General features: G+C 38.6%; 1 protein-coding gene across 1 annotated transcript in view; it reads right to left on the bottom strand.

The window, feature by feature from the left end:
• Positions 1-12,914, bottom strand: part of ITGAV (integrin, alpha V) — a gene marked incomplete at both ends in the record, with an annotated part of 32,222 nt that extends 19,308 nt beyond the window's left edge. The window contains 2 exons of the mRNA XM_010181888.1: positions 803-894; positions 12,787-12,914. Of these exons, the coding sequence (XP_010180190.1) occupies positions 803-894; positions 12,787-12,914 (220 nt within the window). The remainder of the gene's footprint in view (positions 1-802; positions 895-12,786) is intronic.
• Positions 12,915-15,307: the final 2,393 nt, after the last annotated feature.

Here is a 15,307-nt window from a genome sequence, read left to right as displayed (position 1 = left end):
GTTCAACAAGGCCAAGTGCTGGGTCCTGCACTTGGATCCCAACAACCCCATGCAGTGCTACAGGCTTGGGGAAGAGTGGCTGGAGAGCAGCCTGGAGGAGAAGGACCTGGGGGTGTTGATTAACAATTGGCTGAACATGAGCCAGCAGTGTGCCCAGGTGGCTAAGAAGGCCAACAGCATCCTGGCCTGCATCAGGAATAGTGTGGCCAGCAGGAGCAGGGAAGTGATCCTTCCCCTGTACTCAGCACTAGGGAGGCCACACCTCAAATACTGTGTTCAGTTTTGGGCCCCTCACTACAAGAGGGACATTGAGGTGCTGGAGAGTGTCCAGAGAAGGGCAATGGAGCTGGTGAAGGGTTTAGAGCACAAGACTTATGGAGGAGTGGCTGAGGGAGCTGAGGTTGTTTACTTTGGAGAAGAAGAGACTGAGGGGAGACTTCCTCATCCTCTACAACTACCTGAAAAGAGGTTGTAGCAAGGTAGGTGACGGTCTCTTCGCCCTAGTAGCTAGTGATAACACATGGGGTAATGGTCTGAAATTGTACCACGGGAGGTTTAGATTGGATATTAGGAGCAATTTCTTAACTGTAAGGGCTGTCACGCACTGGAACAGGCTGCACAGGGAGGTGGTTGAGTCACCATCCTTGGAGGTGTTTAAAAGATAAGATTACGTGCTTAGGAATATGGTGTAGTGGTGGATTTAGGGCTGGTTCGATGGTTGGACTTGATGATCTTAAAGGTCTTTTCCAACCAAAACCATTCTATTATTTATTCTGTGATTTGAAGTGCATCAAAAACCTACCAGAATTTTATCATTTTTGGATCTCACAGAGGCTCCAAACCACTGGTGAGACTTAAATTCCAGTGGATCATCAGGAGCAAAATCTCTGTTGCCTACAAAGAAAAAGGAAAAATAAGCAAAATTTCACAGGGAACTGTACAATAAGAACAACAACAACAACAAAGAAGTCATTGGTTTTGACACATACAGAGAAAAGCAGAAAACAGACTGGAGAATATCACCTTTTCATGGAAATAAGCTTTTAAAAAGATTTATTACTCATTTTTCCATCTAGGGCCAAATGCAGCTATTTTTATATACAAAGTACATAAAAATAAAGTACCAGTACAATACTGATTTGTTGTAAAAGCACGAGGTTTATAACATTCTTCACAGAGACACAGTAAATACCTTATTACTTGAGATATTTGACTTTGAAGGTGGATTACAGCACTTCTGAAGTATCAGTTCCAAAGCCAAGTTCGGAGTAATGCTTCCAGAACAAATACTGCCCTGATTAAATTACCTGAGTTTTGCTTTTGGCTAGAATCGGGACAGAAATTCTTCTTCTGTTCTACCAAGCGTTAACATCTCTATTCTGAATGTCACTGCAGCGTTAGCATGCCAACTAGCATGCTTACAAGCTGTGAGTAAGTGAAAGGGTAGCAAAAATGCTAGAGTATTCCATAGATAAGGGTAAGCTGAATAAGGGATAATTTGCACTGGTGTCTCTACATTAACTGTTTGGTCATTAAGGCTGGTAGAAGCAACTTAATGAGTGGTATTTCTGGAAGCATGAATGTTAAAAAGTCTTTAAATCATTTAAAGTTTCTTACGTACTTTCATTGGACCAAGAATGAAAACTTTGCCAGCCTAATGGGAAAAGGTATTTAACACTCTGGAAAATGTATCTTTTCAAGAAGTCACCTAAAATCAATGTCTTACAGTGCTACAGCTAAAGGTCAACAGCCATACCTCGCTTCCACAGACTGCAGGGGGGAATACCCAAACCCAGCCCTGCCATGAATCACAGACCTGTGACCGCTTGGATCAAAACTTCCTTGTCTGTCTTAGACCTTGTAAAGGATGTTTTGTCTTGAGTGACTGTGTTACTTCCATCGGGAAAATCCCATGAAAAGGGTAACAGAAGCTATTCTAATCTGTAGAGTCAGCCAAAACAACCAAATACCTGGACTACATTTGCTCTTAAATTAGAACTATGCGGAAATCAATGTCAAGCACACAGATCACAGAAAACTACTGCATTTTTTCTAATTTCATCAAAGGTAATTTAAAAAAAAACCCACACTTCATTCTGTCACTCCCTCTTCCACTCTCTTATTAAACAGGTGCTAAAGACATGAAAGGCCTGATGAGCACATCTGCACAGATTTATGTACACTTGAACATTTATACTGTCACCCTTGAACAGGCAAATAACATAGTTTGGAGATGCGCATGTCACCTTTTCATGGTACAGAAAACCAAAACCACATCAGTAAGTTTTCCAAATAGGGCATTGTCTTTAGCACACTTCTAAAATCCCTGCTCTATCATCTTCTTTCCTCTTCCTTGCCTTTAACTAATGAACATCCAACCAAGGACAGTTTTGCTCAAAGGATGCAGTTGCGTGACTGAGTCTAGAAACAGAGATTTGGTCTCTACCCTCCATTTGTCCAGCTACTCTTGAATACAAAGCTTGAGAATAGTTAAGGCATGGCAATTCACAACTTTATTGCTGGATACTTATGCTATGCTACATATCTATGACTAAACTGATAGGCAGTATAGCAGTTTTAGTGTAAAGCAGAATCCTACTGTGCTAGGTACTACAAAAGGACAAACTTCCCATTTAAATTTAAACAGACAGCCAGTAGAAGGAATAGTCTTGTTGCAATAGCACATAAGCAGCCATTCGGCATTATCAGCGATCTGATTTTATTGCAGGTGTTAAGGAAATTAGTTCCTTCAGTTTTCAGCTGAATGCATCAGCTGAGACAGCAAAGTCTCAAACCAGACAAAACCACAAAACCAACCAAACAAAAAAGCCACTACAAAACACAAAACAAAAAAGCCAAACCTAGAGAGTACTGGTTACTGGTGCCATCTACCCATAGTCTATGTTGATTGAACTGGAGAAGAGGGGAACTAGCAGTTGTAACCTGCACGTGCTGCCAAAACAGCCCCTCTCTGCCTCCTTCTCCCCGTGTGCTCTTGAGCTGCAAGCTCTGCCCCTCCTCAAGGAAACATCAATGTCCAGGACAGCAGCTACAAAAAAATCTCTCTCCCTCAGTCTTTAGGGGACAAAATCATAAGCCACGATTCGGGTCTAAATTGAGGATAATGTTAGAAGCCTCTCCAATTTTATTTTAATAGGGAAACATCTAGCATTGAGATATAGGCAGAAGCTGGCATATAAAAAGCTAAAATCTCCAAATGAGAAAGCAAATGAACACGACCCAACGTTTATTATGATCTAAATGTAGTTTATTATGTTCCACATGTCATTACTTCAGAAATTTGATGCTGGCCTCTGAAGGCCTGAAAAACAAATTAGGAATTGTTATGCTTAAAAATCAATTAAAAAAATCCACTACATAGGAAAATGTGCTCCATTAAGCAACTAGGCTAAATAAATATTATTTATTTATAGTATGCAACTATTTAAAAAATACTTTACAAGCAAAATTGTCTCATGTCAGTGCAGAGGCACATAACGTAAAACATCTGCTTCAAGGTTAGGATGCCATACACTGAGTTTATCCTGTATTCAAAGCTTCATTAGGTTCTCTAAAACTAGGGAGGAGTGCTGGGGAGAGGTGGTTACTGTTCAGCTTGGGACTGGCTGTAACACAGGTAAGTGCATTAAGACACAGCAACTAGATCAAGTAGAAAGTACGTACATTGGAAGCATGAACTTTGCAGATAAATTGCAAATATTAAATACAAGCTAAATCTGATCTAACTTTCCATTAAAGAAGAAAAGTAACTTTATTTATGCACACGCATTCAAAATTCTCCCCAGGAAAACACCGTGTAAATCAATTATGAGCCTTTCCCTCAGGTCCAGAAGAGAAACTAATTTTATGAGGAAATCTGGAAAACACCCCATCATCAAAAAACCCTTTGCTTTAAATGAGAAACCATTTGCTTCCTGCTCCTGACTGGGGAAAACAGAGAAAGAACACCTCAGTGTGAGTCCTCACTGAAACAACACAAAAAGTTCAATAAGATGTTTTAGCTACACCATAAAGTAAATTTGTTATGGGAAGATATAGGACTGTCTTTAGCATTTCAGTGTTTTAGTATAAATAGTCTAACTTTATTATGATTTTATCATGGTATAACTTTTCAGTGGTAGACATGGGAGAAAAAAAAAAAAAGCCTTCCCCCATACCCTTTAAAACAGGACTTACATTAAATGAAGCAAACTGATACAGGTAGGATTAAAAATACAGGTATTTATAAATCTAGACCAACATTTTGATGTAATATAGCCAGCTTTACTACTATAATGGTTCTTGTAGCCAGTACTGGTTTTCTGGTATTTCTAGATTCTGTTAGAGCACCACAAAAATATCTTAGAAATGGTATTAGAAATCTTTAGGCCAGAGATGTACATTTAAAACAGGCATTCAAACAAATATATCTAGGCAATACAAGCTGTTTTCTGACCAGATTGAACTGAGAAAATAGTCAGAGTTTTTACACGACACTGCTGTCAGACTAAAATGCATCCGCTACAGAGACTTCTGCTTGATTGGTCATTAATTCAAGGATTATGTCATTTGACCATAGGGTATTATTTCCTATCTGTAAAGGCAGCTTATGTCATGGTTTTTCCTTTGCTCCTTCTGGTAACAGCAGGCATCGCATCACATGATGATTTTACATAACTCTTTCATTAGGGGAAAAAAGGCTGACATACAAAGTCAACAGCGGTTTGTCTCACAAAATACTCACCAGGTGGGGTGATGGGCTTGTCAAGGAAGGAACATAATTGCTTAAAAAAAACACAACAACAAACAAAGCACAAAACACACGTGCACACAGGTGCACTGTTGCTGCTGGACCAATGGAACACTGTCACTCTACTGTGTTTCACACAATTAAATTTGTAAGTGGAAACTAATGTGGAGGGATGCGGAGTACAAGTAGGCAGAAAAAGGAGGAAAAAAATAGTCTAAGTGAACTTCCAAATAATAATAAGATCAAAAGTTCTTTCAATGCTGAATTTCTTTTGGCTATCAGCTTCCGATAGTTGGTGCCTTCTTTCTCCAATGTAGATGTTACCACTTACAGAAACAATGGTGTGACTACAAAATGATTGCAGCTGAGGAACTGGATCAAGTTGTAACTTGTAGTCAGCCTGTTTGCGTGGTAATGAGAAAACTGAACTAAAACAGTTGCCCCTGATCTTAAGTGTCAGCCTTAACTTAATGAAATAATCATGAGTCAAAAGGCTGTAAACTGATGAAGCCTGATTCAGTTCATACATACTATGAATATCGTCAAATATTCATTCATCATACTATGAATATTTAAGAAATTGTAAAATTTAAATAGTCAACCAATTTACAGAATTTCCATTAAAATAAACCTCTTTGTAACGATGTCAACTCACAGTAAATTATGTTTCCCCCTCTAGGTTAAGGGAAACGTTATTCAGCTAGTCAAAAGAAAGACAAACTTAGAAAATATACAAGAGCACTGTTTTCATAATATGAGAACTTAATGTTGTATAAAGCCAGCTCTCCATCCAAAATCCCAGCGACTTCAACCTTACGTAATGAGGCAAGAGCGAATGAGTACAAGCTTATCCTGACTTGGAACTCCCCAACACTGTGAGGCAGCGTAGCAACCTTGGCTTAGCCACAGTGTTCTGTTCATGACTCAGGGAGATGGGAAGAGAACGCTTCCTGCTACTCTCCTTCCCTCTTCTGAGGTATGAATCCTGCTTCTTGCCCCAGGTGGTGCTGGAACAAAAGCATCTTTTCCCTTTGCCCAATATAAGGGAGACACCTTTTTTTTTTTCCCACCTGGTCATACAGTTGAGATCCATCTACATGCACACAGAGCCATGAGCATTCCTGCAGGAGTCTACCTAATCACAAAAGCATGAGCATTTTTCCACTGTCAGCTTCAACCACATGCAGAGGAGGCTCTATACATTTTGCTACCCTCTTCTGTATTCAGCGCAATACTCAAGAGTCCAGCAGACTTCTGTTGTACCAGCACGTGCGATAAGGATAACCACCAAACTTCAATGGGACTGAGATAATGATAGATTTAGTGAGATAAAAATCAATCTACTTTACTACAAATGAATGAATGGTCTTCACAAGATTATATTTTATTTCTTTATTATTTATTATGGGAGTCTTGGTGGATGACAAGCTCAACATGAGCAAACAGTGTGTTGCAGCTGTAAAGAAACCAACAGGATGCTGGGCTGTATTAAAAAGGGCATCACCAGCAGAGAGAAAGTCATAATCCCTCTCTACTCGGCACTGGTCAGACCACACCTTGAGTACTGTGTCCAATTTTGGTCCCCACTATACAAAAAAGATGCAGACAGGTTGGAAAGGGTCCAGAGAAGGGTCATGAGAATGATCAGAGGACTGCAAGACCTGCCGTATGAAGAAAGGCTGAGAAAACTGGGCCTGTTCAGCCTTGGGAAGAGAAGGCTTAGGGGAGACCTTATCACCATGTACCAGTACAGAAAGGGTGGCTACCAAGAAGATGGAGACTCCCTTTTCACACGAAGTCACATGGAAAAGACAAGGGGTAATGGACACAAGTTGCTTCTGGAGAGATTCCCGCTGAACTCCAAAAGAAATTTTTTACCATGAGATCAATCAGACATTGGAACAATCTCCCAGGGGAAGTGATGAATTCCCCTACATTGGTCAGTTTTAAGAGTCAGCTTGACAGGGTGCTGACCCATCTCATTTAAACTGTACTTTTACCCTGAAAGGTTGGAATGGATGATCCTTGTGGTCCCTTCCAACCTGGTATTTTATGATTATTTCTTCGTTGTTGACTAAATCCACAGCCTTTGAGATTGAAACCCCCATACAGATTGGGCCCTAATACCAATAAAACAATCAGCTAAAAATAAAACAGTACTTTGTTAAAGCATGCAATTTTCACAAAATACCAACCTATCCCACATCTCCTTATTCCTTATCCTTATTCCATGACTTGAAAAGATGGAGATATGAACAACTGACTTGTTCGCACAAATTATCGACACCTCCAAAAAGCAAATAAAAGCTCATGACGCTCACTCTGGTCCTCATTTCCCAACATCAGCAGATCTTACGCTATGCAATGCTACAGCACAAAGCTGTGCAAGGGAGTAAAATACCCACTTCAAACTAAATAGGTCACAAATAGATACAGCCAAGCCAAACTAGTGGTTTAGGCTTCCAAACAAAGACTCCTATTGTCTAGAATCACCCACTTGGGGACAGAAAAAAAAAACCCCAACAAACCACAAAACAAAAAACAAAACAAAAACAAAGGCAACAAAACAAAAAAACCATTGAAACATGAGGAATCAGAAGAGATTTTTTAAGTATTTTCAAAAGCCTCTTTCTCCTCTGCTAGATATTCAAGAACAAGCCATTTCTCTAAAATCACTCCATATATCAAAACACATGGGAAGAGGGAGAGAGGAGGGACAGTGCAACTGCCAGTGATAAAACTTTATCACCAAGGCTACACTGCATTCTTTTCCCAAAGCCATAAAAACACGCCACACAGAGCTGAAAACATGTGAGATGCTCTAAGTTTTTAGTATTCAACAGCTTCTTTCTCCAGTCTTGAATTTTGAGATCTGATATAGAGAATGGAAGCTCTCACTAAAAGAAGAAATGACAATTTAGCAGTGTGTTGTTATACTGTGTCTCAGCAAAACAGTGAAACACCAAAACAGCAAAACACCAAAACAGCACTGTCTGAGCAAGCAAATCTTTCTGTTGTAAAGTGGAAATCTGCTCAAGAAATCGGCAATTTATTAGCACAGAAGTTCAAAGTTGTTTTATGAGCATATTTTCCATTCTAACAGACTGTAGAGCTTTCTGCATTTCAGCAGATTCTTCTAAACGGAGAAGCTTTTGAGACAGACTCAGTACTGCACTTTTTGATGCTGACATGAAGAGCTGCTCTTTCGAGCACCCTGTACTGGAGCAGGTACATTTCTCAGTGAAAGTTTTAGTATAAAAAATGGCAGGTTTTCGCAAGAGAAACTTTGTCATCACAAAACTATTTTGTTACGCTTTTATGAAAAGCCACGGGAGCATGAGGAAATGCTGTGTTTACCAACCCACTTCCCACTATTCTTGATTAAGAGCTAGGAGCCCAAAGATGAAAAGTTAAATAATATGTATAATTGTGAAGACTGATTACTTTTAGAAAACAAGCATAGAGGAAACTCATTTGGTTTACATTAATTTGGTACATATTGCTCACACGTACAGTCTGATTAACTTCAGCTGGTTGCATGGGTCTGTGAAGAATTTTTTGTTAGTTTGTCAGAATGAAAATTCAGTGATCCTCCTCTCTAAAATTCCGTGGCCAAATAATACAGATATTTATCTAGACATCAGACAAGTGTATCCACCCCACTATTCCATGTATACCAAACTGTAAAAGACAAAAACATAAAGATGACTGGCATATTTTCCTAAAAAGCACATTTGACCACCCCTCTGCTCACCACTTTTGTTGTCTGGCTCAATGAGCTTTTGATACTCCTCTTGCACAGAAAAAATATGTTCTACACAAAAAATGGACAAACATACAAAATAAATATAACTCGCTGAAAACCCCTTTACCTTTTCAAGAATCTTTTCCCTGACCAAGATTATGAAAATACTTTCAGTAATATTTGGTACAGGCTGTGAGAAAAGGGGAGGGAGAACAGATGTGCCTTTAAAACAGAAGTTTCTGGACCTCTGTTTCAAAACTGATCAGAAACAGAAAAGCAATTGCTATATTAAGGGCATTCCCTTTACAGTTTACTCACAAGAAATATGTTTGTCCTGGAAAAAGCTGCTAAGCAGCTGGCATATGAAGCCAGCTCAACACTGCTAAGCTTTCCAAGAGAGAAACCACCTCTCCAGTCAGTCTTCTAGAAAGAGCAGTAATAGTGGTTGGCAAGTTGCGAGAGCATTTTTTCCACCATTTGCTTTTCCAGATTCTTTCTTCTTTGTAAGATTCAGAACATTCCCCTATTGTGATAGATTAAAACAAAAAATAAACTAAATTTTCAGTCACAAAATTATCTGGTGTGGAGAAGGAATAAGCATGAAGATAAATATTTACATACCTTGACCTGTAACTTGGGTTTTGATAATTTCAAAGTGAAATATAAAATACCTTGCAAAGGAAAGGATTTACTGATACTGTTTATGCTTATGAAAGTTTTGAAGCATATACTATCCTGAGAATGTAAACTTTCCTCCCAGTGCTTGTCCTGAAGAAGTAACAGCCTCCTACACATTCTGAAACTCTGAAAGTCAACTGAGACAGAGGGGGGGAAATTCCCAGTATTTTACATAACAATTCGACAGACATTGCGGTAATGCTGTGACAACTGTAGTAAGAAGTAAAGGTATACAAGAATACAAATACCACAAACTTTCTTTTTGTGACAGTAGCATGTTTAGGTTCTGAATTAACAAGGTAAACAGGAATAAGGCCAAAAAAACCCGTTCAGCACTTTTATAGCACTTTTTAATCAGATCTGTTTCTACCTAGATTTGCAAGATAACACATTAGAGTAACTGATACAAGTACTGCTTCATATTTCAGTTCTGCAACAGGCTCAGCAAAAGTATTGGTTCCTTTTGAAGTTTAACCATTATGTGCCTCTAAGAGCAAAACCCAGCCTGAAATACATGCCTAATGACACTTGAAAGCCGTTCAAAAAAAAATTTACCCAAACTTTCTGCAATGTACACACAAGCACATGTAGTATAACTATACACACCCCTGAATTTGAGAGCATTTTCCACCACGTTTGTTAATAGAATTTTCACATAGTCATAACTATGTTAAATCAAAGCCAACCGATGGCAATGATAAAATGCTCAGAAGCCCCACAGTGAAGCATCTTTACATTTGGGAAGTGTTAATGTGCAATATAAACATTTTGCCTTCCAAAGCCACCATGTATACCAGAACACCAAAAGCAATTAGTATAATATGCACAGAAATACACATGCAGACATACATGCAGAATATTCTCTAGCGTATTTTTACATGAGCATAAACATTCTGCTGTGAGGTCTAGGACAAGGGGAGAACCCACTCACCTTCACAAATATATTGCCGATTTAAATGAGAAAATATGCTTTGGAAGAACAGCAAAAGAACTTTTTTTTTTGGCCAGCAGTTCGAAAATTGTAACATACACTTTAATGAGTTTTTTTTTATGTTATGGGCTGATGGGGAGGTCACGAGGAGAAGGGATATACATGTATTTTTTAGCACGAGACCTGCACAGGTTCCATTGAACAGACTGCTATTGTGAGATGCCCAGCTCCCATTTTGAAAGGGCCTTCTCACGCACAGGAAGGAAGGAACAAAGCAGCAAATCTAGTATGACCAGGAACTATCAGCTTAATGACTTGCTTTCTTTCAGAGAAGCTGTGGTGAGGGTAAATGCAAGTAACAAACAATGCTGGTATAAGGGCTTGAACAAGTTCTTCTCCAAAGATGAACATAAAGCCGCTAGTACCTTCTCTCTTGGACTATGTAATAGCTGTTGCATTTGTCTCATGTAAATGACCATGCTTCTGTGCCAATGTAGCATTTAAGCTAAAAGCGAGCATTATGAAATAAAATCCAATCCTGTGCAGTCACTGCTGTGCAGCTGAGCTGAGTGTGGCCTTCATACGGATGGGAAAGAAAAAAGGACCGATAAAGCTGGAAGAAAACGTAACTAAAACCAATGAATGTTTAATAAGAAAAAAAATGAGTGAGAAAAAAAACCAAACAACTTTCTTGCTGAACCTCTGTAAATCCCTACTCATATTTCAAATCAGTGGTCAAATCTTCTGCTTCCTATTTCCTTCAAAGTGAACCACAAATCTTCCCTAACCCATTACCTTACGAGGCAGGTGCAGGCAGGAATGGGGGTTTACACTGTGTTGGCAATAAGACATTGTCATCATAATTGTAGGGAATCAACCATTGTATTATGCAAAAAGAACAACATTTTATTACGTCTCAGTGCTTTTATTATTTTATTATGCTGAAATACAATGCCCCTTTTCACCCAGAGAATAACTGATAAATGCATTATCTCCCAATTCATTGTCACAAAGCTAGAATGAGATAAAAACTGCCTCAAAGTAATCCTCTTAAGCCATTATGACCTGCTATTTTTACTGTTAAATTTCAAGCTATTAACATACTCACTACTTAAATACAAATTATAAGCAAAACACTTATTTGATTTCCCAGTACCATATACCTTAGGCAGAGACACAAAGCAAAGCAGTATGGCCTCTGTAGCTATTTACTCTGCCTGGCATATGGAAAAACTTACTGCAAATGTTCACATTCTAAACAGATAAATGCACTGCAATTCCCGTTGGAAAATGCATCTAGAACCCTACCCAGGTGGCTCATCTTTCTGTACTAGAAGTTTTTTGGCTGGTGATTATTAATTAGGGACACCTACATTCATGCTTTAAAACAAACAAACAAAAAGCACATTTGTATTCTAGCAAACGATAAGCACAAAGTAAAAAATAAACAAACCAAAACCAAAACCCGCAATTGGTACTGTCCTACACTGGCACAGACAAAATGCCACACTTTATAGCTTACTAGAGATCATAAGTAATCTAGCAGAAAAGTTCCTGTAGAGTGAAGGAAAGAGACTGATAAAGACTTGGGATCCATCATGTACTTGTTGTTTGGTTGGTTTTTTCCCCCAAAGGGAACTGGTAACATAATAGCTTTCAGAAAAATACACGGAGATTTCAGAAATCTGAACATTTTGTAGTATACTTTGACAACGGGAATTGGAAGATAAGCTTCTCCACTGTATTGTGCACAATTTACGAAGGCTGCATAGATCTAGTAACGTTTACACTGCCAAAACAAAATACGAGCAGAGCCAAAAATTAATTATAACCAAGTAGACCTCAAAAGCACAAGTGTTTCCTCTGCCCTATGGGTCTTGCTAATCCACTCCCATGACATGGAAAGGTTTTTCCACAGGCCTGAAACACGCTGTGGAAAACAGGATTCAGCACTGAATGGCTCAAGCAGAAAAGCACACGCAGTGCACTCTCATGTGACCTGCCGCAGCTTGTGGAAATCACTGGGTATACCAAAGCATGAAGACTGAGGGAAATGTTTAATAGCTGCATTGCTGCTGCTCAGCTTTAGGACACTTCAGAAATGGCTAAGTAATATTAGTCTCTGACCCGAGGCATCCCAAGTGCTGCTATCATAAACATCACAAATACTATGAAGCTACATCCCAGGGAAAAAAAAATGGCATCTTTTCCACAATTTAAAGTTTATATTCACAGTTTCAGGTTAAATCTCCGAGTATTTCTGCATGGGCCACCTTTGCTGATATTAAAAAGTATCTTTACTCATATGCCACGTTCTTAATAGATAATAAACTCCTTGGGATTTATTGGGAATTAGGTTGCTAAATGTTTTAGAATTGCTGGAAAGTACAGAGGAGATGTATAAATAGATTAAAACAAAAGAATAATGTATGTTTCTCAGGCTTTCAGCACATACCACAGATAACAGAATTCTCAAAGAGAGAAGGAAAAAAACCCAACCAAATGAACAAAAAACCCCAACAAAAACACACAAAACCCCAAGCCTTGACTAGTTGCCAGTCCAAAAACAGCTACATTCATATCAGCCATCAAAAAACTCCACGAGAAACTGAATCCCTTCTACACTCTCACACAAGAATTAGAGCAGAGACACTCATCTCCCACCACAGTGCACTATGTTACCTGTGGAGTCAAATATAATCGGCTGGCAGTTTCTGTTGGAATTCCAGTTACATTTCAGCACCTGGCCTCCTTCTACGATGTTATGCTGAGTAGTGTTTGCTTTTGGAGCTCCCACCAGAAGAAATATCCTGCAGTAAAAAGAAGAAATAAAACAAAGCTTTCAAAACCTAAGGTACATTCAAATATAAATCTGACTAGAACTACTTCGAGTTTCAGAGAAATTAGTATAAAGGTTTTAGGTCTTGGGTCCTTCTTTTCCGCAAGCAAAAGCAGACCAAAAAAAAATTATGAAAGAGACAAAAGAAGATAAAACTGAAGTACTCTGACCTACTTAAAATTATATTTTAAATTAGATAAACACCTTTTATATTCCTTTTTCCTTTCAAAATTACATGTGTAGTAAAACAGGAAATCACGTACTTCTGTAATTTCAGCAACTCAACAGCTGGTATAACTTCTGGTTAGTTTAGTGCACAAAAGTAATTCAAGGAAGTCTGTTTATTGTTTCCATTTTTGACTAACAAAAAAGTAGCTCTTCTGAGCTCAGAAGGTACTAAGTGGCAAGTCAGCCTAGTATTGGCAAATGCTCTTTTAAAAAGAATCTCAAAGTACCCAAGTGAATGTTGACCACAGGCTTTTACGTTAATGAATCTCTAGTGAAATTCATTACACAGTAATAATTTCCTTATTCAGACCCGATATGCTTTTATAAATCTCTGTTTATACAAACAAGAACTGCTACAAGATTACGTCTATGCAGGGGATAAAATTCAGAAGTTGTGAAGTAAGAAACAGACCAAATAAAAAGCCAGACCAAACAAGGTTCTTAGCATCTTCCAACAAGGTTACTAACATCTTTCAGGAACTGCTACACCTCTAGGACACACTTGACTCATCAGCACTTTCCTGAAGAAGTCAGTTTGAAGTACAAAGACATATAGAAGCCGTAACACTAACTGCTTCCTTTCATCAGAATCTCCTCTGTTTCCATATGGACTGTTTAAGAGAAAATATAGTTTGCAAGAGGAAGTCATATCATCCCCTATCAAGTGCTATGGTTATTTAGTTTTGAAATTTGGTTTGCTGAACAAGCTGCAAGACTGGTTGGATAGAATGTCTACAGGTAAGCAGATCTGGACTTACCAAACTTGTTCTGGTTTTCAGAGTAATCTTTCAGACTGCACTTTAGTCCAGAGCTATGTTACTATTTCTTCATATGTAAATACCAAGTATAAACACAGAGCATCTCATCAAAGCTCAATTCACACGAAGATCAACATAGGCTACCAGTTTTCAACTCATTTGAATTTGCTGAACCTCAAAAATTTCCTGGTGCAGACCCTAACAGAAAATCTAGGTTAGTCAGCAATCCATTCGTTTCCCTTAGCTGCCATTCATAGACTCTCTACAGTCTGAGAACAAGAAACCATATAACAAGGCTCATTTTAGTAAACACCTTTTGCTAATCATGCTGCAAAACAGTTCACTCTGTTTTCTACCTAACGTTTACCCGCAGACATAGCTGAGCTTGATGTTCATCACCACTTTTCTTTTCCCTCCATCAGCCTGAGGGAACCTGCATGCATTCCAGTCTGCAGCGTGTGCATGTTGATCCTTCCTAAATGACAGGGAAGACACGGGCCTACGTCTGGAGGGCACAGCATACATGGATTTCTGGCTATTTCAGAAGGCAAAAAGATCAGTCTCCATAGGCATCAATTCAAAATTTAACACTATTAGAGCCTGTTCCCACAAAAGCTGTATAACTACTTTGTTTCAGTTATAAGCTTCAATTTAAGATAAAGTGCTGTACTAGACTTTAGTTTAGCAGATACAGACTAACTTATAGTGGCAGCTAAAAACCGAGGAGAAAATTCCCTTAAAAATATGAAGGAGTCTTCCACGCTGTCTGAGAACCACTGGTGATCAAAGTTAAAAAAAAAAAAAAAAAGAACGCCAACACTGTGTCAATGCTGTTTTCTTTTACAGCCAAGCACTTTGAGGTCAGTAGCTCTAAAAATAAAGGAAAGGTTCCAAATAGTGATTTCACTGAGAGCTGGATTGCTTAATTCCTTATCGGAAAGCAAAAAGGAAAGTTTACTATATGTATTTACCAGTTTCCCAGTAACTCTGCAGCCTCACATGCTGACTTAAAAATGAAGGGAGAGACACAAACAGAACTTTTTTTTTTTCTTCAGTACTAAGAGGATTAAAATAGCAAAGAAAGATGTTGCAACACATGAAAGTTAAGACAGGATGACTTCTAGTATTTGTAAGCAATAAAGAAATGCAAACAAAGCTAACTGATGTACTGCAAAAAGACTTGCTCAATAGCTATAGAATTGTTTATAAAGTTTTAAGAGCTCAAGATCGAGAGAAAAAGAAAATTCCCTTGGCATGACGGAAGCCAGCAGCTTTTCCATCTTTACAGCCCTTTAAGATGGGAAAGGAGAAGAAACTGGCAAAAACTGGATCTTAACGTAGCCTATGCTTGCAAAATACAGACCAATTCATGACGGTA

Source organism: Mesitornis unicolor, unplaced genomic scaffold, assembly GCF_000695765.1.
Source record: "Mesitornis unicolor isolate BGI_N332 unplaced genomic scaffold, ASM69576v1 scaffold23630, whole genome shotgun sequence".
In the NCBI taxonomy this organism is placed as follows: domain Eukaryota; kingdom Metazoa; phylum Chordata; class Aves; order Mesitornithiformes; family Mesitornithidae; genus Mesitornis; species Mesitornis unicolor.
Note: the sequence above shows the minus strand (reverse complement) of the source record. Positions and strands in the feature narration are given on the sequence as shown.